Source organism: Eutrigla gurnardus (genome assembly GCF_963514095.1).
Source record: "Eutrigla gurnardus genome assembly, chromosome: 19".
In the NCBI taxonomy this organism is placed as follows: domain Eukaryota; kingdom Metazoa; phylum Chordata; class Actinopteri; order Perciformes; family Triglidae; genus Eutrigla; species Eutrigla gurnardus.
This window is the reverse complement of record NC_139930.1, coordinates 3298321-3323118: the sequence shown is the minus strand read 5'-3', so window position 1 is coordinate 3323118 and position 24798 is coordinate 3298321. Positions and strand designations below refer to the sequence as shown.

The following is a 24798-nucleotide window of genomic DNA, read 5'->3' as shown; positions in this document are numbered from 1 at the left end:
ACACATGATTTCTTCCAGGAAAGAATACATTGAAACATTCAATCACTTCAAATTAGGGAGAATCTAAACTCTGGAACAGAAGTTCGCACCTCTACTGTGATATTTAATCAAACACTGTGTGAATCTCAAGAACTAAAACAGTTTTTATCACATGTGAAAGTAAATCCTCTTCATATCCACACATTTGAATTCTCTAATAAAGATTTTCATCTCACACCACTGCCTACATGAACATTAACTTCCACCATGACTGTGAAGTAGCAATAGAAACAGATCTGTACCAATCAGATTCCCAAAATCACACAAAGAAAAACTGTACATGAGAACCAGGAAATCCAGTCAGTGGGTAAACCCAACACAACTGATATGAAATAGCTTAAAAAACATCAGTTAGGCATCACGCATTAACATAATCCTGAACTGTACTTGTGAATGACACACTGTCCAGACGCTGGCACTGGGAACCAGCTCCACACTGGGCTGTATACCTGAACTGGTCACCTAAACCAACACGGTTTACAGTGGAGGGGAAAACCTTTTGAATGTTGCATTGTGGGTGGTGATGTAGGTTCCTTATGGTCCTGACAGTCCCTGGTTTAGGAGCGCAATGAATCCACATTAGCTGGTGAAGTGAGTCGCTGCTCAAACCGCTCGTTCAAACTAAAATGGAAAAACTGCAACGCTGGTAGAGTGAAACCAAAGTGGAGACAAATGATTGAAACAGAGCCCGTGAACTAAACTATGCTCATAGAGTGAACTGATGTAAATAGTAAATTGAATAACGGTGGGGTCTGGACTGTTGGTTGGACACAACAATGTATTTGATTAATCATTAATGAAAATAATTGTTTGCTGAAGAGTAGAACAAAGTAATGAATGTAGACTTAAAGCATTTACCATTTTGCAATATGAATGGTATATGTATATTCAGTTCATTAGGTCTTTTCCATTGAAACGCTACATCATTTGTTCAATAAATTTATATGGCAAGAAGACTTGAAAAAGAAACCTGCCTTATTTGATGCATATCACAACAACATGATGATTTTATGATGAAAGTATTAACACTTATTAAGGAGTACATTGCTGTGTATTTGCCTCACTGAATATATATTGTATAGAGCTAAAATTAATTGACCCTTGGCTGAGCCCCGCCCCCCGCTGCTACTCCGTCAAAGCTGTCAGGGCAACGTTACCATGGAGACCACACATTTCCTTTTGGGAAAAACAGCAAGCGACTTCAGTAAGATGCAGACAGAAGTAAAACTGATTTTAGATCTGTGTTTGAAAGAAACATCACGTCTGACAGGTTGGAGAGATTAAGATAGAAGGTAAAGTGTGGAAGTGAAGCTCCACATCACAGCTGCTGGTTGGTTGAACACACAAGGACACAACATTATGGAGAAACCCGACGGAGACTGCTTAGTTAAAGAGGAAAATCACATTTGTTTAACCAGGAACAGCACGATCTAAATACACCACTCCATTGAAAAAACAAATAAATCAAAAATCAAATCTAACAAAACCACCTTGGTTCATCTTTCCACTTTTTCAACATTCACCAGCTCAAACCTTGAACTGCTCGGTGTGAAAGGATTGTGTCTCCTCACATGTTCCCTGAGCTGGTGAGTGTCGTCAAAGTGGAAAGATGAACTAAGGTGGTTTGCTGAGTTTTATTGGTTTTCCGCTGACTTTGAATTAAGTGTGTTTTACTGCACTGCAAATACTGGGTTTTTTCAATGGAGTCTGGTGTATTTGGGGAGAGACGCTGCCATTTATGGTTAAAGAAAATGGATTTTACTCTTTGACTGAAGAAGTCTTTCTCTGAAGGGATTACAAAGCCAAAGCAGCCCATGTAAACATTCAGTACACCTTCAGTCTTCTCCTCTGCTAATGCTAGGTCCACAGGTTTAGGGAAACATATGTCTTTCTAATGGTTCCAGGTAACAGGAGTATCACTATTCAGCTGAACATGAAGAACATGTGAAAGCAGAAGAGTCGACGGAGCAGGATGATTGGCCAGCATGTGTTTGAGAGGGGCGGGACTTAGAGAAGGGTCAGTTAGTCACATTTCATGAATTGGAAGAGGAGCTTATCCTAGCTTTACGAAGTTGATGTTCTTCCTGCCTGTCAGTTGGACTCTGTTGGCAGGAGTACAGTGTAGTACTTCAACTAGAACAAGTGTTTGGTTTGAGTGAAGCTGTTACTGTTTTTAGCATTCATAGAAATCAACTTGCCATTATTTCAATGTAATGACAGACAGCAGTCATTAGGCTGTTCTGGTTGACTGACCACCAACCAGGATGTACGGTTAACACTGTCCTGACCACACCGAGCACAAACACTGGCAAATGTGTGTACGTACACACATCAAAGTGTGTGTTCGCACATCAGAGTGTGTGCGTCTATAAAGCCTTTTGTGACTCAGGAAAATCTCGATAACTGCCTCAAACACAGCGTTGATTGGGAATGAAGACTACACGTTTGGGAATCATTTTAAAAAAAGGGGTGTGATGCTAAACTGGGGCAGTATAGACTTTTCTACAGTGACGTCATCATAAATATTCATGATGTCATCGTTAGTGTGGTTTTATCACAGTCTTCCAGTTAAAGCTTTAACTCTGAATCCAAACTGTCGGCAGCATCCAACTGTCTGTCTGCACATGGATTCGGAGGTATGAACACGTAACAAACAGACTCAAGTTCTCCAGCATTCAGACCAGGATGGTGTTCCAGTGGAACCAGTGACCGTGTTACCTGGTGACTTTCAGCTGGTCGTAACTTCAGTAAACGGTTGGTGTAGATGATGAACACAGATGGATTTAAACTAGATTGAAGGCTTCTACGAGGACTCCTACATGTTCTGTTGGTGTTCCAGCAGCTGGGAGTCACCAGGTAACACGGTCACCATTTGAACCCAAACACTGGTGATGTCTATAAACACGACTGTTGGTAACAGCCAGTAAAGCTGTGAGTCTCTGTGCTGGTGTGTGACGTTGTGTTCATGACCTCAGATAACGAGTTGATCATCTAGTGACTCTTAACGTTACACAACAGATCCATGGTTCTATGTGGACGCTCAATAGGAACGGTTCTACCCACGGATTTAGGTTCCTTCACCTTCTTTGGTGTTGATGTTCTTACATGTGTTGAACTCACTAACAGATCTCACCGAGTCTTTTCTTTGAACATTGTACCCACATGTGATAGTTGAACAGGTCTGTCAAGACCACGAGTACTCAACTGCTGCTTTAGCAGCCTGCACTTGTCTGCTTTCAGTCAGACCACCAGATGCTGGATCATGGCTGCCATTCGCTCACTAAAGCATCATGTTGGGCGATGAGGTCTGGTGTTCCAGTTCATCTAATGGATGTGGTTGAGGGCCAGTCAAGTTTGTCCACAGCAAACTGGGAAAACCATTGTTTATAAACCATATCTTTGTGCTTACAGAGGTGTAGTCCTGCCCCTTCCCGTGTCCCCCATGGGACCTTATTTCAGTATAAATATGTACTCTAGTCAACGGTGAGAGACTCCACATGTGACGTTTGTCAGTTTAACAGATAATGTTTGAGGTCCAGAAAGTCTCAGAGTGTTGTAGGTTTGTTTAGTGTGAAACCGCTCAGTGAACTACATCTGTGGTCTCAAACAACATACGTCACCAACACGGCCATTAGCTTGGCCTGCTAGCTAGCTAGCTTACTTAGCTAGGAACGTCACCAACACAGCTGTTAGCTTGGCCTGCTAGCTATCTAACTTAGCTAGGAACGTCACAAACACGGCCATTATCTTGGCCGGCTCGCTAGCTAACTTAGCTAGGTATGTCACCAACACAGCCGTTAGCTCATCTTGCTAGCTAGCTAGCTTAGCTAGGAACGTCACCAACACGGCCGTTAGCTGGTCTTGCTATCTAGCTAGCTAACTTAGCTAGGTACTTCACCAACTGCTGACTTTTTATCAGCAGGAAGAGAAAAAAGGCGGGGACCTACATGAGCAATGTTACATCCTGGTACCAAACACACACAGAGAGAGACCACCTCCCTGTTGGTGAAACTATTTACAAGGACAGATTTACAGTCTGAACACAACATGAGACTTTATTAGCCTTTAAACTGACAAACATCACATGTGTAATTCATGGAACAATTCAAACGGGATCAAAAATATTTGTCCATCGCCATTGACTGTACTTATTTATTCTGAAAAAAGGTCCCATGGGGGACATGAGGAGAGGCGGGACTTCACCTCTCTATAAGTAACCGTAGTGTCCTCCAACATTTGTCCAAATTAAGTTTATGGTGATTCAATTAAAATGCCAGATAATTAAAACCTATTTAGCAACTAAATCTAAAGAGAGAATCCAGGATTGCCAGAATACATCTGAATGAGAGGGTGTTCTGTATATAGTTACTTAGCACTGACCATGTCAGTCAAACCTAAACAAATTTAAATATAGAGTAAAGTCATGAGTGTTTATATTATAAAACATACACACAGTAAAAGGAAGAGACAAACAGAGAATATTTACATATATAACAAAGGATTCATTATGCCACGACGTCTGGGAAGACAGTCAGTGTGACGCTGACATTCACGGTGTTGCTCCACAAGCAAGAGTGACTGTGAGAGCAGCGTGAGGCCTGTGGCGGCGCTGCAGGACGCCACGCGGCCTGCAGCCTCTTGTTCTACGTTGCACAGTTAATAGTAGTGAGCTGACAGCCAAGCATCACTGCAACTGTTTTGATCGCCCATTAAATCTTTGAGACACACACACACACACACACACACACACACACACACACACACACACACACACACACACACACACACACACACACACACACACACACACACACACACACACACACACACACACACACACACACACACACACACACACACACACACACACACACACACAGAGAGATAACATTCACCCATGAACCCGTCCCAACAGAACAAATGTGTAGCACCCTCACAACACAACACCATGCACCACATCTCCAGTCCCGTGTGTCTTATAGTAAGCTTTTGTCCAAACTGCTGTGAAGAGGGTCAGAGACACATTTCTACTAAAGAAGAAGAATGAGAAAAATAAGAATAATGCATACGGTTGACCCTGGTGGTGGTGGTGACAGTGGGAGGGGCCTATGGTTGGTGTGTTTGATGTTTCCTGGGAATCACGGCTCCTGTCGTGTCAACCTCTTTGTCCATAGTTTACCTCTGGTCCAGGATTTGTCTCCATGGGGTCTTCCTTGAAGTTTTCACACTGCTCCATTACCTTGCTGGAAGAAAAATGTACAGTTGTGGGTTTGATTTCCAGCCTGGTATGAGCTGCTTGTTTGGCTGTTCATGACCATTGTTTGACACAAAGGATTCCACTGCGTTCTGGCGGCGCTGACTGCAGTCACTCTAGAAATGCCTCCCCGGTGTTGCTTGTTTGGTCCCGCTGCATCCCTGTTGGTTCTGTGTCTCTGCGAGCCTGCTACATGTGCTGCATTCAAGGAAACTCAGGATCCCAGGCTTCAGCAGTGTAAACAATTGCTTGAGTAATTCATCAATTATTCCATCAGATGTACTGCAAGTGGCTCTAATAATACACACCTAAAATCTTTTGCGTTTTTTGACTATTGCAGTTCTGTCTATTTAAACTGTAACTAGTGTGTTGTTTTAATCAGACCTCCCTCGGAAAAAAGATTTTAACTTAAGGGACTTAAACATGTTTATTTTGGCCAGTGTCCTTGGCAAGGGAATGCATCCAAAAGCAGCTCCTTCACTTCTGAAATGATTATTATTGTTAGCACTATTATTGTAACTATATATTACAAAGGGTATCATCTTTAACACATAAGTTCATTGCTTCCAATCGTACTATTTGATGGCTTTGCTGCAGAAATGATGATGTTCTAGTTCTGGCAGGTAAAACATTATTTGGGACATCTCATTTTTCTTTACCAGGTTAAACCAGAAAAACAACTTCTTCTGGCTGCTGCTCAACCTGCGACAGAGTCCTAACGAGAACCGATGAAGATTCCTCTAAACACAGAGCTTCATGTCTTACCTGGCCATGTCCTTTGTCTCTGGCTGGGAGCTTTCCAGTTCTAGAACTTTCTCTAGAAGACTTATTCCTCCTTCCTTTATCAGCAGGGGACAATACTTGCTTGCTGTAGCAAGAAAATGAATGTGAAGACACAAATTGTGAGGAGTATGGTGGTTGAGGCATGTGAGCAGTTAGAATAAGTGGAGGAGCAGAGTTTCTATATGAATAAAACAACAAGCAGCCTGGTGACAAGTGATTAATGTTCATGTTGAAGAGAAACTAAAACCCAGAGTTTTGGCTGAAGTGAAGATCAACATGGTGCAGGAGGATGGACACGTCAAGTAATTTTCATAACCAGAGTATAATCACACTCACAGGAAAATGCATATTTTCATGCAGTTTGGCCTTTCATTTACACAAAAACGCAGGTTTTAACACAGAAAAAAAGTTGTTTGAGGGTTTAGTTACTCTTTAAATGAAGCAGAAGAGGAAGACACATTTACATTTTTGGTCTGATAATTACAACATGTGTATTCTAAGATATCTGTATACTCACGGTAGACGGAGACCAGGTTGAACAAAGCCCACGTGGCCCAGTGCTGACTGACGGGGGCGATGCTCTGAGGCAGGAGTCGTAGGATGGGCTCGAAGGACCTGAGAGAAACAAAGCCAGTTTCAAAATTCAAAACGCAGGAAAACCCACTGACAGCTCTGCTGCACAGCTAGACCACAGCTTCAACTCAGTATCTACTGACTGGAGCTGTGCAGAGTTACACCAACTATGTTGGTATCAAAAAACCTTGAGGAAAACAGAGCCAAGTTTTTTACAGTTGTTACTGCGTTGCAGTAGAAGAGGAGGAAACCAACATCCACCATCAGAAGGTTTCAACATGCGATCAAAGTGTGGACGGTGTTTCCTCTCCATTCATTCTCTAGAGACACGAGAAGTGAAGCTAACATGCTAACGTGTGTTTCCTCTCCATTCATTCTCTACAGACAGGAGAAGTGAAGCTAACATGCTAACGTGTGTTTCCTCTCCATTCATTCTCTACAGACAGGAGAAGTGAAGCTAACATGCTAACGTGTGTTTCCTCTCCATTCATTCTCTACAGACAGGAGAAGTGAAGCTAACATGCTAACGTGTGTTTCCTCTCCATTCATTCTCTACAGACAGGAGAAGTGAAGCTAACATGCTAACGTGTGTTTCCTCTCCATTCATTCTCTACGGACAGGAGAAGTGAAGCTAACATGCTAACGTGTGTTTCCTCTCCATTCATTCTCTACAGACAGGAGAAGTGAAGCTAACATGCTAACTTGTGTTTCCTCTCCAATGTTAGGGATGTCCATTAACACTCACATTCACACCTACGGGCAATTTAGAGTCATCAATGAACCTATCCCCATCCTGCAGGTCTTTGGACTGTGGGAGGAAGCCGGAGAACCCAGAGAGAACCCACGCTTACACGGGGAGAACATGCAAACTCCACACAGAAGGAACCCGAACTCGACCCAGGAATCGACCTCTCACTGTGATGTGACAATCGAACCCGCTACCCACTACACCACCGTGCAGCCCGGTAGAATGAGAATGTCAAATTAATTTATGTTCCTTGGTTAACAATGAACTAATAGCTGCTCTTTCTTTCATGTTTCCATCATAAACTATTTGACATCTAGTAGAGAAATGAGCTGGAGTCATTTATAGGAACATAGTTGGTCTGCTAGTTAGGCTACACAAAGTAACAAGATTATAATTTTGTGATATCTGTACCTTATTTAAGCTATGGCACATTGTCAAACGATAGCCAACCCTACTGATGTGTTGTTACTCAGTTCTACAGAGAAAAGTCTCGTCTTACTGACCAACAATGATCTGAACTGTCCCATACTGTTCATACTATACTTGGAAACACACTTCTGATCTTGAAGTCATTCTAATGTTTATATATGTGCATCAGCATATGCGTAGGTGTACATAGGTATATAGATATTTTTGTATTGTTATGTAGATGTATACATATGATTAGATTAGATTAATCTTTATTGTCATTCTGCAGAGTACAAGTACAGAGACAACGAAATGCAGTCTAACCAGAAGTGCAAAGCCTTTTTTATTAATAATGTTTTTATTATTAAAGAGACTGAGACTTCCTTCAGCTGTCTAAAAAACGGATTTGGATACTGATGACTTGTGATGTATTGGCAGAAATCAGCTGCTATTAATAATGTTGACTGTCTGAACTATTTGATATTTTGTTTCTTTCATTCCAACAATGAATTTGTGACATTTTTTACGCAAAAGTGTGCCAAAAAAATATAATATTCACAAAATAAATGAAAATATGACTATTTAATAAGGAAATCATAAACATATATGACCTGTAGTTGATGTTACGGCGTGAGGTCACGTCCCAGCTCTGGATGGCGTCCCACATCTTGTCCATCACAGTGTCTCTTCGCGGGTCCTCCATGGACCAAACCTCCGGCCCATCAAACATGATGTGAGACAGAACGCCACATGCATTGTACGACACCTCGATGCCATCGGCCTTACTGTCCAGCAGGTTACTGTCAAAGCACCAGAAAAATTTTGATTGCACAGGATGTACTGAAAGTGTGTGTGTGTGTGTGTGTGTGTGATTGTGTCAGTGTGCTGTGCTGTGCAACCTACAGGGCAAACTCATTTAGCCTCTTAATGCAATAATAATAAAACATTGATGGGAAAACGAGCCAAATATCATCTTGACATTGGTGAAGGCATCGGCTATTGGTGATCACTGAGATCACCGGCAGCAGCACAAAGCTATCCAGACTGCTAAACTCTAAGCACAATTCTATGGTTTTAACTCAAATGTAAATTCTAAATCAACAAGGACTGAAATCTGAAGAAGTTAATAACCAACTTATGTATGTTAGTAGTTCAGTACATTGCTGGTAGAAGGTCATTAAATGTCCAACTTGAAACATATAGAAGGACATTATAAAACTAGGTTGACTATGTAACGCCCCATCTTTGATTTTAAAGAAGAGATAACTCCTCAAGCGGCTGATCACACCGAGATGCCTCACCCACAAAGTATTAAATATAAATGAAACGTTCTCATCTTTTCATCTCACAAATGTCAACTTGTCCCAGGCGGCCAATCAAATTACTACGAACACTTCCTTCCGGTTTCGATAGCCATCAATGTGGTCGGACAGAAGGTTTTTCATTAGGAGGAACTATATATATTATTATGGTCTTTTCCCTCCTCATCCAACAGCAGACCAACATCAGGAGCGCTACATCTGACCACCTGGTTGATGATGTCACACCCCCACCAGTGATGCACGGGCTGATCCAGTCACGGTCAAGTTGACCGACAGAATCAGGGGTCATGGGGGTCGTGAAACATCACTGAACACCACAACACAAGATCATCAGGTTTGATCAATGCACTTTGACAAGAGGCCTTTTTTTTGGAAGAGGCTGATCCTGTTGAGAAGTTTGTTCAAGACCTAATTGTTCATTTTCATTTAAAATGGGGCATTCCATGATGTGAGTGTGATGTTTGGTGTTTGACGGTTTACTAAATGATTCCACATGGTTCCCTGGGTCGGTAGAGCAGACTCATACTTTGAACAGGTATCTTACCTGAATACAGTGATGAACTGTGGGGTGAGCAGCTGTGGCCTCAGTGCTTTCACCTCAGCAACATTTCCCAGCAGCCCCAACATGTTGCGGTGAAGCTCCTGCTTGTCTGGAAACTCCTGGAGTGACATCACCCAACAAGAGGGGATGTTATACACATCATATACAGACAGCATGGTATTATATCTGGTACAGCATTTCTAAAGTTGTTTTCATGCTAACCTATGTATACAAAGACAATGTCTGTGGTCCTCCAGAGGTCTACGATAGTAGCTCACATTAGTCCAGAGACCAGACCAGACTATGTAGAGGACCAGAGATGGCCTGTGGTCCAAACAACAAGGTCTCTGCTGTATTTATGTCTAGATGACCTTATTTGGAGTGTTGATGGAGCAGCTACAATGTTAGCATAGCCTAGCACCCATCAACCAGACTCCATTCAGAAAACAAGCATTTTAAAAGTAGTTAGCTTGTGGTCTTGAGACAGACCTAACAAAGCATGACTTCAGACCCACACGTTTGGTGTGAACACACATCTGCCTCTTCAGATTAAATTCACCTTTTCAACTTTAATTCGTACTTTGTCTAATAGAACAAACCTTGTAATATATAATTAAGCTTTTTCAGTGTTTTAACATTTGGTAGTTGTAAGGTGTACATATTTTATTTTATATTTAATACTTGGTTACAATATCCATGGTAACAATGCAGATATAAAAGCCCATCACTGGGGGGACACGTCAGACCGGCTTGTGTCCTCCAGTTAAATCTCTAAGAGAGATGATCCATCTGGATCAATAACATCTTTGAGTCACTTTGTAAGTTTGACCATTGGTGCTGTTAATTGTGGATTAATAGTTGATTCTGGCTCAACAAATCATCAATTAGTATTGCAAGTTTCCTCTGAATATACTCTTATTTTGTATTGAATAATTTTACTTGTATCTTCTGGACCCCAAGAGCTTGTAAGCAAATAAATCCTGTGTGAATGGACATTGCAGCTCTGCGATCGTCTTAGTTGGAGTTAAGCTTAAAGTCCCAGTCAGCAACATTTTTTGATCATATTCACTGAAGCCGACTCTACGCTCCGATAGAAAAACATAAATCATCCGGTTTTAGAAGAAGAAAAAAACGCGCCTCTACGTGCACGTAGAGCCTGTTGTTTGTTTTGCAAAAAATCAACAGAGCCCAGCTCATCTTGTCCAATTAGCATGCAGGGCTGTGTTCGTGCACCTACAGAGCCCCTCTTCCCTCGGGTCGTTCCACTATCACAAGGGGGAGGCGGAGGGAAGTAGCAACAAGCTTCCAATTCCTGGTTAAAAACCGAAACAAGGAGGTCCAAAACAACCAAGGAAAAGAAAACACCGGTGGAAAATAAGGAAGAAAGAAAGATTGCGACGGTGCCTGTGATAGGTGGCGTGATCTAAGGGATTTCAAAGGGCACGAAGTTGAGGGGAAGGAGCTCAGTGGTCGTGGGGGAGGAGCGTGAGAGTTGTAAACATTCAAAATCGGACAGAGTGCCCTCCATCCGTCGGACTTGAGACTGGGACTTGAACTGTCAGCCGTCATCAAACACAACACACAGACTGTTGACTGTCACCACTATCGTCTATCCACTATGTACATATAGAGAGCAGAAAGAGACCCAGGACCAAATCCTGAAGGCAGTGAACTCTTAGCAGCTTCACCTTTAGACAGTCTAGGAAGAGATTCATGCCCCGACAGTTGAGGAACATCTGACAGTTGTCGGGCGTCTCATCAGTGATGTTCCACAGAGCGCTCCAGGAGAACTCCATCACCTGGTCACACTGTGGGGAAACAAACACACAACCTTATTACCTGACATGTCACACAGATGCAGGCATGTTTACTGCTTAGAATAGTCAGGCTTGTGTCTATAAAATACACATAACATGCGAAGTTTAAAGTAAAACAGACTCACCATTCTGTCCTGTAGCTTCTTCTGAATTAAATTCAACATTGTCTGTGAAGGAAAGAAAATGTGAACTATAATCAGCTGTCGGGGTGAATTCACACCAACAGTACAGTGGGCTCTGCTGCTGTGGGCATGTTGCTACAGATAATAGATATTTTACCAACACAGTCTCACAAAGCAACAAGGCTGCTATAAAAGCTTATTATAACAAATTGGGTGCAAAGTGGATAAGTGCATGTGCCTAAATATCTGGATAACGATACTGAAACGATACCACAACAAAAATCGAAAACGTCAGGAAAAGTAATGGAATGCTTCTCTAGGATTTCAGCAGGAGAGGCTGGAAACGCCTATATTTATTGAGAAAAAACTCACTAAAAACGACTTATATTAGACTAGTGTTGTTTCAAACCCTGATGATAGAGGTGGGTGGTTGTTTTAACATTTAAATGAAGGCCCACTGAGTTCACGAACGTTGAAGTGAGGTTATCTGGACCATTATCTCATCATATTAGATATAATTAGTTGTCCATGAATATCAGTAGAGAATAATGTGAAGGGTTAATGTTCTTTTAAGCTGTAAAATCTATCCAACTTAACATTAGCTTGTTAAATCTACCCGTCTCTCTCCCCGTCTCTCCTCGGCTGCGTGTCGCCCAAACACTCTAGAGCCCCGTCCATGTGTCTCCACTGTTGTGTCAAAGTAAAAGCCCTCACACACTCATGGAATTGCGGCTGCAAAATGATTTCTGGAATAATAGATTACACAACATGGAACTTAAAGCGTGTTTTCCTTTGTAAAAATGTATTAATCAAAAATGTTCATGATAGGCAGTACTCTGATGTCTCTATACTTGAGTTTATGTGATTTCTTTGATAATTAACTTCATATTTACACCCAGAGATCAGCGTATAATAATCAGTAATAGTTCAGGTGGAGAGTGGTACTGCAGCAGGGAGATGGAGAGAGGCTTCCAGAACAGTTATGCGTGTCATAACTCCTGTAATTGTGGTGTTGTTTTGTAGACATCTGTCAGAAACATGTGACCATTATAAGAGTAAGTTACCTTGACAAATCCCATCTTTCCCACAGCTTCCTTGTGATGGTTGTCCACCTGACAGACTAAAGCATTGCAGAGATGCACAGCGATTCTCTGGATGGACTCATCCTGCCTGGTTGGCTCCAGGATTTTCAGCAGCAGCTGATTGACCCGACTATACTGGAACTCCAGCTCCTCTGGAATACTGAAGTTACACAGAGTCAAGCAGCAGTTCCTCTGGACCTGGTGTGGGACGGAGACACAGTGGGACACATGTTAAGGGTTAGTCTGAAGAGTCTGAAGAGAAACATAATGTGGAGTAAAACTGATCGAACATGTGCACGGCTCAGTTTACTCTGGTTTAAAGGTGTTCACAGAGTCCGCTTCAGCAAAGCCTGGAGGAAATATATCCAGAGTCTGACCCAAGTTGTGATGCTGTGTGACCCCGAGCACATCCCACACATCTCCGGTCTTCAGTATACTTTCTTTCTGTACATATATGTACACGACCACGTCCACTGCTAGTCATATTCAGTGTGTCCCCACAAACCTTGCCTTTACTTGACTCTGAGCAAGAAGAAGGCAGCTACTATCCTGGAAATCTGGGAAAACAATAATTGTCATCTTCTCACATCATTGAAGCAAATTGAAACAGAGGGTGGTTTCCCAGATTTCCAGGATAGTAGCTGCCTTCTTCTTGCTCAGAGTCAGCACTTCCTTGTATGAACCAGCATAAGAACTAAATCTATGGCCTATTCACTACATGTGTAAATGTGTCTTCCCAACTGGATCTATTAAGATTGCTGGTGCCTTAGTAACTATTAGTAGCAGACTGCTCCACTGAATAATGAAGCTGAACTCCCTGACATAATTTCTCTGGCGATTCCCACCTCTATTAAATATCCTTCAAATATCTTCTTTTAAACTGAACGTAAACTACTTCAGAAATAAACCTTAAGCTGAGTGTCGTTTATCAGAGATGGGGATGCGGCAGGGATGGTAGACTTACGGTGACCTCCTGGTACTGCTCCATTCCATTGAGTACCACTTGAATGACCTCCCGGCGCAACCGCACACTCTGGTCACTGCGGTACTCTGTGTTGGTCAGGTAGAAGAGAGCAGCGCTGCCCGTCACCTGGATGCTCTTATCATATTTATGGCACTTCAATGCTGCTATGACCAGCTGAGAGGACAGGAAGTTTACAGGAGAGGATGAGAGAGTGGCACAGTCATCACCGTGGAGGTGTCACCTCCTTCAGACAACAACACAACTTATAACATACTTGCAAAGCTCGGAGCAGTTGGCTGCAGTGTTGTATCCTGGCGATGTCAAACAGCTGATTGATGGCTCTGTGAGCCAACTCAGGGCGAAACTCTGTGTAAGCCTCTATGGCATTCAGGACCTGGTCTTCATTCTTTGATCCAGTCACCTGAAAAAGACCGGCAATACAGAGATGTAACCCACAAAACTAAACTGGTTCAGAATCAGAATCAGAAGGGAGTTAATTCTGTAAGTACGTTTTCAAGAGGTGAGTAGTGTTTTGTGCAGGATGTGCAAAAATATATTAGGGGTTATGCAAAAAAGTATTATTAATATGTGCACATGATCTGTTTTAAAGAATGTATTTTCCATTTCAATCATAGAATGCTCTAACTTGTTTGTCAGAATGGACTGTCTGTCGCTTTGGCTCAGATTAGTTCTGTCACGATGACAAAAACCTGACTTCGATACGATACCCTAAATATCGTACTATGGATACTGAAACATTACCACGTTATGAATTTAAAACATCAGGAAAAGTAATAGAATAATAGAAGACAACATGAGACAGGTGGAGAGTGGTACTGCAGCAGGGAGAGAGAGGCTTCCAGAACAAAAAGACACTAAATGATAATACAAGATGAAGGAGCTGAAAGCTGCTAAAAGCAGGAAGACCCGACAGTAAGTGTAGACGTCACTCTTTTCCTTTGAGTCCACTTCAGGTTCCTGAGAAACCCGGTAAAACCAGACTTCACCACGTGGTCCCTGGTGGATTATGTGTTGATGGATTACAGGAGACGCTTGGACAGATTCAGAGAAGATGCTGAGTCTACTTTTATCAGAACATCTGGGGCCCGTTTCACAAAGCAGGTTCAACAAACTCTGAACCTAACCCTGAACTCTGAGTTGACCAACTCTGAGATGGGCAACTCTGAGTTTTCAGTTTCAGAACAGCGCAGTGTTTCCCCTACCATTGTACAGGCCTGGCGGCTTGCCAGGCCAAGGAGACCTGCCGCCAGGCCAAAAAAAAAAATCAATATACCAAAAATAAGCCACCTATCAATTCATTCATAAATCAATAATCATTTACATTAGGAGCGCCTCCGCGCAGCACAGTAGACTTGCGCCGCAAGACGCGCGGCCGCAACAATCCACGCCGCGCGCTCCCGCTACTTTTTTCTTCGTGTACTTTACGCGCTTGATGTTGTTCTGATGCCGTTCCGCCTCGTTAAACCACCACGATGTCGCTTTATTCTTTGAAAACACGGAACGTTGACACTAGGGTTGGGTACCGAACCCTGTACTTTTACCGGTACCGACCGAAACACGTCGGTATTACCGGGTATTGGTTCACGTAAAATCCAACGGTGCCAAATTTCGGTACTTTCACGTACATCCGGAGCAGAATGCACCAGCTGATATGCCTGAGTGCAACGTTATGTCCAACTCGAAACAGAAAGCAATTATGACCAATTTAGTGCTCCATTTACATGTAAACGTGTGTGTCTTGTGCCAGGAGGAGGCATACATCATAAATCAGAATAATATTCCTTAAAATGACTTAAATAATGGTGAACATTGACATATGGAACGCACCCACTGCTCTGAATCACGACTGGATCATGAGTCATCATGACAACGCGATTGCTGCGGCGACAGAAACTAGCAGCACACTGGCAGCTAGCAACATCGAGTCATCGCCGGCATCTCCAGGTAGGTTAACTATGTAATGTAGGTATTTGGATCGGTTGTTGGTAGAAGTGTGCAAAGTTGAATAACTGGTTAACGGTTGTAATGTTATTATCACCACCCTTTGGTTATTCCAAAATGTATAGAATCAGCAGCGTAGAATCATAACATGGCATAGCAACTAGCATAGAAGCTAGGCTATCCTATTACGGTGAAGTTCTGCTAACTTTAACGTTCAGTATTGGGGGTCGTTAACTAATCTACAAAAAGTAGGTTAGAGCTTAAATAAATTAAAGACCCTTAAAAGCTGTTTATTGACTTCTGTTCTGTGGACTGTGTTCGAGTTAACGTGAGTTGCCTAACGGTATGATGATGTTACGAAATTGTAACTTTCGTATCTTTGTATCTTTGTGTACAGGCTTCCTCCACACCCTCAGAGCGGGTGTTCTCTACGGCTGGGGACACAGTGAGTGTGGAGCGGGCAAGGCTACAACCTGAAAAGAGTAGATATGCTGGTCTTTCTGAAAAAGAATTACACCGCTTAGAATTGCGTAGTAGTAGCAGCAGCGCTAGTTTTTTTAAGCTTGTTTGAGCTTGACTCTGTGTGTGTGTGTGTTTTAAAAAAAATGTTTACTGCCCCTACTCTGTGCGTTCATAATGTTTTATATGTTTAGGGGGGTAATACAATGTTCAGATGGCTGTGTGTGTGTTTTTTTTAAAAACATGTTTGCCCATACTATTTGTGTGTTTATAATGTTTTATATGTTTAGGGGGGGTAATACAATGTTCACATGGCTGTGTGTGTGTGTGTGTGTGTTTTTTTTAAATGTTTACCGTCCATACTGTTCGTGTGTTTATAATGTTTTATATGTTTAGGGGGGTAATACAGTGGGGTTTTGGGTGTTTGCATTCTGTTTAATAAAATGTTTAAACTGAGAAGTTGTGAGTTTTTTTTAACTGTAATCAAATGTTGTAGTCGTTAAAACCAGTCGTTACAGTTCAGTTACAGTAAGGTACCGAAAAAAGCATCGTTGGATACCGAGACCGAACACTAGGCACCGGCACCGGTACCGATATCGGTTCAAATGTGAAAGGTACCCAACCCTAGTTGACACTGTATTTTGATAAGCTGTTGCACTCTTCAGACTCGTGGTGTGAGCGGAACCGGTCCATAGGGTCCATAATATTTATTTTATTACATTACATTATTATTTATTTTTACATAATAAAAATGCCGCTGTGTGTCTCCGTCCAAAACCCGCTGCGCTCGCGCTGTCTGCTCGCACAGATCCGCTCGTGCGCACATGCGCTGATGCAGGTCGAGTGTTGTCGAGAAATATAAGCAGAGACGGCGCTCCTTAAAAACAACATCACGCCATGTGTGTGTAGTATTAGGACGTGATGACGTATGTACAACCGGCCAAAGCCCGTTTGCCCCCCCTCCCCGGGGGGGAGGATTGTTTTTGATAAGATGTGGGACTTTGAGTTAACTGCTGTTGAGTAAACCTATAACTTATATTTTACTTGATAAAATAAGACAATATATGCACTCATATGTCGTTGTAGTGTTTTACAGTATCTGTAGCTATTAATGTGATGCTCTAATGTGATATATTTCCAGCCATATTTTTCTGGACCCTGATCATTTCCATCAACCAGCACCTTAATAAGTCACTCTCTCCTTGTGATCTTGAATACACTCTGGTTGAACAAAAATGTTGAATGCAAATATAATAATTGCAGAATTGCAGACTGCTTGCTGTGCCACCTGACTTAATCCAACTGCACCAGTACACCATCCCACACGTCTCGTCTGTTCAGGGTTTTTTCGGTGGGTACCACCGGGCCTGAAAAAAATTCTAGGGGAAACACTGCAGCGGTTTTGAATTATTTCAGTCAATTCTGAGTATGTAAACTCTGAGTTACGCGCGTGCCTGCCGATTCTACAAAGCCATCATCAATGGAGCTCCGATACTACGATTCACCATGGCAACGGGGAGAGCGTCATTAGATATTACTGAGTGTTTATGTAGAAAACGAGCTCATCCTTAGAAAGCGGAGCAACGTAACTGCAGCAAAGTAGCGATAGTTGGCATGGCAGACAATTACTGCCCGACTTAATGTGTATAACTGAATGAAACAGTCTATTGATCTAAAGGTAATAAGTCTTTATTTTGAGACTTGCACAGCGACACTGTGGTGTAATGGTTAGCAACGCCGCCCACGGTGCAGACGACAGGGGTTCAACTCCCGTAGTTCACAAAGCAGTTCATTGAATGAATTTTCATTGGGTGTAATCCCCCCATGCCCAGAAAGAAAGTGGCGTCAGTTGAAAGCAGAAGAATATTGCGCAAATACGTTGACTAAGGAATATGATTTTAATCTTATTTCACATATTAAACAGTAAATATAAGCAGGTATGTCAACACAGGAATGTACTTAAACATTTCATAAATCTCCCGTTCGCAAAAACACTACCTCCGCAAAGAATCTGGTTGCGGATTATGTCCGCGATATGAAATGTTGAAAATGTTGGAGAATATTGTTTAGATAATATCTAATGTGATTGGAAGGAAAGGTAATCAAAATTCTCTCCCGACGTAAAGCTGCTAGAATCACTTTTATTTCCATATCGATTAGGTTGAATATGAAAGGACGGCACATTTTTTCAGAGTTGGTTCAGATTCCGGAAAAAGGCGGAGACATGTAGGGAGAAACTCACGGTTTGTTGAAGCAAACCTGCTAGTGAGCAGGTTAGGTTCACGGAGTATGTTACCATGGTAACTGACTCAGATTTATGCTGAACTGGCTTTGTGAAACCGAAAAACCAGAGTTTCCCTCAACTCAGGGTTAACTAACTCAAGGTTTTCACTAAACCTGCTTTGTGAAACGGACCCCAGGTCACTAATTAGAGCCGCGTTGTTGTTTTCCTGGTTTTCTGAATGGAGTTCTGCTGAGAGCAGTACTACTAATGTTAATATTCCTACCAACACCAAATCCAGATGAACCCCACATCCTGATCTGTGTTCTGTTCTCTTTTGTTTTGATTTAGTATGTTTTTGTAAAGCGTCTTTGAGCATTTGGAACAGCGCTATATACACTTAACAAAAATATAAACGCAACACTTTTGTTTTTGCTCCCATTTTTCATGAGATGGACTTAAAGATCTAAAATTCATTCCAGATACACAATATTACCATTTCTCTCAAACATTGTTCACAAATCAGTCTAAATGTGTCATATTACACCATGAATAAAATTAAATTAAATTAAAATGGAATAGCTAAATCCTGGAGCTGGATGTTCTGACTGCAGCAAAGTTCAAACCGTCCTCTTGTGGATCGGTTTAGTCTCACACATCACTGCCCCGCTGTCACACGTCAACTCTTATTAAAACACTGTCACACCTAGTAACACTCCTAATTAATCAAACCGTTTTTAATGGCGGGGTATCTAGGGTATATCCTTTTCTAGCATACCATGCAACACTCGTTGTGATGGGCAAAATAATGATATAATATTAGCATTACCAAGCATAATGCTAAGCAGTACCTTGTAAGCAGGGATGTGTGTCACATTACAGAGGGTGGTGTCATACAAGCCCAGAAACTGCAGTGGCCTCTTCAGCTCCTGGAAAGGATAGATGCTGCTCTTGCAAGGCTCAATGCTGAAAGAGAGAAAAACAGGCTTGTTCCAAAATTCATTGTTCATCTGAAAGTAAATGACAAAAACCTCTGAAACACTTGTTGCCCACCTTGGTCGACCCATAGCTTCTTCAAAGTGTGGAGCTGTGCAGTTGTCTAGCATAATGTGACCGGAGATGTCCAGTGACACCAGGTTGACCAGACGCTGTACGATGGCTGTCAGGATCTTCCTGGTCATCTTAAACTTAGAGGTCCGCCTGCTCTCTCTCGAGATGTCAAGATGCCTGAAGAATGCAGAGTTTAATCAACGACAGTTACATATTCTGTTCAGATGATTAGTGGTCATTTAATGGTTTACCTTAGCTGGAGGAACCCTAAATAAACTATTTAGCTGTGATTTAATAACCAGATGAAAAGGATGCTGAATTAACTCCATAATGATGGTGATCAGTAACAAGTCTCAAGTCATGCTTTATTAGGTCTGTATGAAGACCACAAGCTAACTACTTTTAAAATGCTGGTTTTCTGAATGGAGTCTGGTTGATGGGTGCTAGGCTATGCTAACATAAATACAGCAGACACCTTGTTTGTTTTGGGCCACAGACAGTCTCTGGTTTCTCCACATAGTCTGGTCTGGTCTCTGGACTAATGTGAGCTACTATCGTAGACCTCTGGGAGACCACAGACAGAAGAGACATTTGTTCCTGTTTTTGCACGAAAAGTTTGCTTCGTGTTTGTTGTGAACGCACTATTAGGACAGACTTGAAAACATCCAAACCAATCCTTTAATCCACCAGTATTTAAAATTGTATATCCATAAAAATGAAAAGTGGTGGGTGAGATTTTACAGAAAAAATTATCTCCATATTATCTCCATATATCTGCATCCAATAGTAATATCATTAAAAGGACAGAATTAAAGGACAGTAAACAGATTACATTAGTCAAAAAGTTACACTGTTATGTCCTCCAGCTAATCTCTATCTGTGTCTGTCTGCTGGTTGTTGCTCAGCAGGTGGTGGAAAACAGCAGCGGCCAAAAATGAAGCAGAGACAGAGTGAGCTGAAACAGTGAAGTTGTGGGCCGGACGGATGAACAATGAGCTGATAGTCACTATCAAACGTGTATAGTGTCATGCATGCGGATGAACAAGACAAAATCTATTGGGACCCAAACTGCTCTGTATCACGACTACAGGTGTTAAACTCCACCGGGAGCCTTTAATATCGGGATTGTTTCCATTGAGATGTGCTACGATGATTTGTTTTAGTGCTATTGGTCAAATACACATTTTCAACATAGCAATTTGTCGCACTTTATTCAGAGTATATGAACGAACCCAACTGTAGTTTATCTGATTTCAATAAAGTGCTGTTAAATAACATGTGTTGCTGGGTTTTAATTCATTAATTATAATTATGCATCTACAAAAAGACTGCAGATCTCTTGTACTAGTCCATGAACTGGATCAACTCTAGAACTTCAGCCCCCTGTGTGTGTGTGTGTGTGTGTGTGTGTGTGTGTGTGTGTGTGTGTGTGTGTGTGTGTGTGTGTGTGTGTGTTATTAGCAGTCCTCTTGTTTCAAAGCGCAAGTCAGAAGCTAAAGAAGCTCTAACTTTTGTTTGGGACTAAGTTCATCTGCAGTTTTGTACCCCCAGCAGGACGTCAGTAAAACGGACTTGATCACTTCTGAAGCAGGAACGATGGACTGGCAGCACATAAGGAATGCATTAGCAAGGTTAACGTGTACATAAAGACCCTCCCAGCTCACCTGAGATGAGTGATCTCCACCACAGCATTGACCAACTCGTCAGACAGGTCCACATTGTAGAGAACAAGAGATGCCAGTCTTTCTTTCCACTGCGTGAGAAAGGTTGTCCCCAGCAACTGTACGTTAGACAGATCTAGTGAGGTGAGGGACTTCAGGGGTTTTAGCAGGCTTTCAGCATCCACCTCCTCAGGCAGGCCTCCCAAGTTGAGCAACCTGAGGCGGTTGAACCCCTGGAAGTTAAAGTCTGTCTCTAATGCTTGCCTAGAAGCAGGGCTCTCCTCATCCTCGTCCTCGGTGTCTTCGTTGCAGGCGAGCGGGGCGCCGCCCTTCCTGTAGAAGATGTGGCTGCAGCCGAAGAGACAAAGAGACACCAAGGTCTCACGGAAGCAGGTCAGTGTTTTCAAGCTGCGGGACGACAAACTGTTGCAGTAGGTGAGGTGGAGTTCAATCAGGTCCTGGCAGAACACACAAAGTCAAGTATTACTGAACACTGAATCATGGGGAAGTACATCGTACATACTTAGTGGAGTACCTGAGTCCCTGTAGAGAACCTCTCATTTTACTAGCAGCAGTGGTTGGGTTCTCGTTGTCGCTCATTTTGACACACAGGGTTGCTGTCACAATCTACTATTACATGGAACTGTCATTTTTGAATCAGAAGACATAGCATACTGGATTGGACTGAGCCAAGAGGGTAAGAATGTCACTATCTGGGACAATTCCCAGATGAGATAATGACAGGTAACAACCTGTCAATCAGCATGTAGTCCCGCCCCTAAAGCATCCCCTGCTTTCTGGTCTGGTGGACTCTAAATGGACCATAATGTACTAAATGAACATCATGCTGCATTGAAGAAGACTTGAAACTAGAGATTGAGACATAAACTCATGTTTACAATGTTTACTGAGATAAAACATCAAGAGGAGACATTTTCGAGTTGAGATGTTTCACAGAGGTGAACTGGAAAATGAAATATGTCATCAGCTTATTTTGAAGTCTTTGACTTAAGATAACTCACCTGTTTCTTAATGGCCTCCAGATCTCTGTCACGTACAAAGTCTTCTCTCAGCTGGACCCTGGTCAGTCTGGTGCTTCGAGGGTCTGAGAACAGTTGGAAGAAGCTCTCCTCTGGTTCAAAGTTACTGTCTGTGTGGACCAACTCCATGTATCTGTTTAAATAATAAAAAATAAATCAACATGAATCTATAATGTTGATTTATTTTGTGAAAACTCGGACATAATGTAAACATGAATTGATGCATACTGTTACGTACGTGTTGACCAGCTTGTCGCAGATTTCGCTGGGGAGGAAGATGTCAGAGCGAAGACTGAGCTTGCTCCTGAATCCCTGGTAGCACATGGTCTTCCTCAGGTTCCTCAGGCAGAAGATCGTCGCCAGAGCCATGAGACTGTCAGGGTTGTCTCCTGCTTTGGCTGCCATGTTTGCCTTTTCTTCTCCAGCTTAGATCAAAGACGGGGCAGTGCAGGGGACCTCAGGAAGCTTTCATCAACAAAATAAAGGGTACAAACTGAGTTAATTTTCTTAGGAAGCTGCTTCTAGAGGGAAGGAGCAAAGTTCACCTTGACATTCTGACTTGAAAAATTCAATTAAATTGTGGTTATTGCACTTGTCTTTTCAAATTTGTTCTGTCTATTAGCTGATTGAATGCGTTTCTATTGCACAGGATTTCTGAGCTGTTTCGTTCCCCTGCATGTGTTTTTAGAGATACAATGCAATGACAAATAAAGTTGAAACAAAGAAACTATTTACAATATAAGGTTTGAATGGAAGCAAATGTGAAAAACAGTGCACGAATGAAGTCACTGTCATTATAACCGCCAGAACAAAGTAATAGAATTGTTCCACTAGCTTTGACATTCCCAGCAGTTAAACATTGTTTTTGCTGAATATATTTTTCTCTTATGCAAAATGTTCTGTGATGGTATTATTTTTTATATTTGAGTACTGAATAAACTGGTAGACATATGACTGTAACTGCCATAATAACCTGAGCCCATATTTCCATCTTTGGACCATTTGCTGCTGAGGAAAGTTAGCCGTCCTGCCTATGGCTGACACTGTTAGCAACTAATGTTGGCTACTTTTCAACAACTTGTTTCAACAACGTCACCAGCAACATTCTCCTATCTACATTAAGCTGAATGTCTCCTGCTGATGAGCCAGTAAGATAGCTTGCCCTGTCTTTTGGTTTGTGCTAGTTTGTTATTAACACACAGCAACGAACCCTGGGAGACACGGCAGACTGTTACTGTTAAGTTAGCTAGCTCCCTAGCTAGCTACACCGTACAATTATTTACTTTTACAACACTAATGACAGATAGCAAGTGACAAACCGACAACAAGCAGAAGCCTACTCACTCACGAGAACCCGAAACACCAAAGAGCAACACTTGTTATTCTAAGTGAAGCGTCAACTTGCCGCTACGGCGTCTCCAGTGCATTTCAGCGTCTGAATTAGCTTGTGGCTAACGGTGACTTTCCCTGCTATGATGTTAGCTAACGTAGCTAGTGGGCTAGCGCTAGCTTCGAGCTGTGTGTGTTGGACGTACAGGCGGCGGGCAGTGGCCAACCGTGTGCGCGTGCATGGCCCCTCAAACGCGACTTTACCGTAGCTTCCGCCAAGGCTGAATGTCTCGATGACGGCAAGAAACGGAGTTATTATCATCAGTCTTCACTCATCGGATTGTCGTTTTCGTCCGATGTCAACAAACAGACTCCTCCTCCTCCTCCTCCTCCTCCTACTCCTACTCCTACTCCTCCTCCTTTTCCATCTCCTCCTCCAGTGTGTCTTCTTCCTCTTCTTCTACTCCATCACTCGTACCTTCGGTTCCTGTTTTTACAATATTTTTATTTTGATCTTTATGTCGTCAATAAATGCCATACTCCTCCGACATACTGAAACTGGTCTGGTCCAGTGATGAGCCACCAACCCACTCGCACTTGGCCCACATACAGCAATGAATTATGGTCCTTAGTGGTCCACATCTGGCATCCAAAACGTGGGCCACATAAGACCCAGAACTCAGCCAAACTGTACAACCAGTACTGGCCCTATTCTGGACCAAACTATGTTCAGATGTGGTTCCTGATATCAGCCTTAATTAAACCTTAACTCAGCCACTTAATGTATGTGCCATATTTGATCCAGATTTTAAAGTACAATTGTTTATTTATTTTCAAATCCATCACACGCAGACGCAGTACACATGCACATGTTTTAACATTGAGCCCATGAACAAGGATTCTGCACATTTAATCACTAGTCCATGAACCAGGACTCTGCACATTTAAATACTGTCAGTCCATGAGCATGTTTTCTTTTATTTTTATTTAATGCACTGTTATCTTGTGATAACAAATTATTATGTCGTTATCTCGCGATAACAAAGTTTGTTTTCTCAAGATAACAAATTAATAATTTGGTTATCTTGACATAACAAAGATCGGTTTTCTTGTGATGACGAATTCATTAATAATGCATTCGTCCTGACTTCAAACCAATGCGCTACAACGAATGGCTTCCATAGCTGTACCTACCGGTAAGAGTATAAGTAAGTAAGTAAGTAAGAGTAAGTAAGTAAGTAAGAGTAAGTAACTAAGTAAGTAAGTAAGAGTATAAGTAAGTAAGAGTAAGTAAGTAAGTAAGAGTAAGTAAGTAAGAGTAAGTAAGAGTAAGGAACTAAGTAAGTAAGTAAGAGTATAAGTAAGTAAGTAAGTAAGTAAGAGTAAGTAAGTTAGTAAGTAAGTAAGCGTAAGTAAGTAAGTA

General features: G+C 42.1%; 1 protein-coding gene across 2 annotated transcripts; it reads right to left on the bottom strand.

Annotated features, from left to right (window-relative positions):
• Nucleotides 1-1008: 1008 nt before the first annotated feature.
• zer1 (zyg-11 related, cell cycle regulator) lies at nucleotides 1009-23764 on the bottom strand. 2 transcript variants are annotated; one of them, XR_014598901.1, is made up of 17 exons: nucleotides 23640-23764; nucleotides 22285-22511; nucleotides 22029-22179; nucleotides 21010-21464; nucleotides 19349-19522; nucleotides 19147-19261; nucleotides 13928-14074; nucleotides 13654-13827; nucleotides 12672-12887; nucleotides 11611-11652; nucleotides 11357-11476; nucleotides 9672-9787; nucleotides 8417-8605; nucleotides 6594-6691; nucleotides 6059-6161; nucleotides 3983-5282; nucleotides 1009-3947 (listed from the first exon to the last, which is right to left on the bottom strand). XR_014598901.1 is itself a non-coding variant. In XM_084034907.1 (16 exons), exons 2-16 carry the CDS (start codon nucleotides 22449-22451, stop codon nucleotides 5195-5197), a joined length of 2355 nt encoding a protein of 784 aa, XP_083891033.1. In that variant the 5' UTR covers nucleotides 22452-22511; nucleotides 23640-23764; the 3' UTR covers nucleotides 1009-5194. The 2 variants fall into 2 exon arrangements, 1 of the variants encoding a protein (XP_083891033.1); XM_084034907.1 differs by having other exon boundaries at nucleotides 1009-5282.
• Between the last annotated feature and the right edge of the window lie 1034 nt (nucleotides 23765-24798).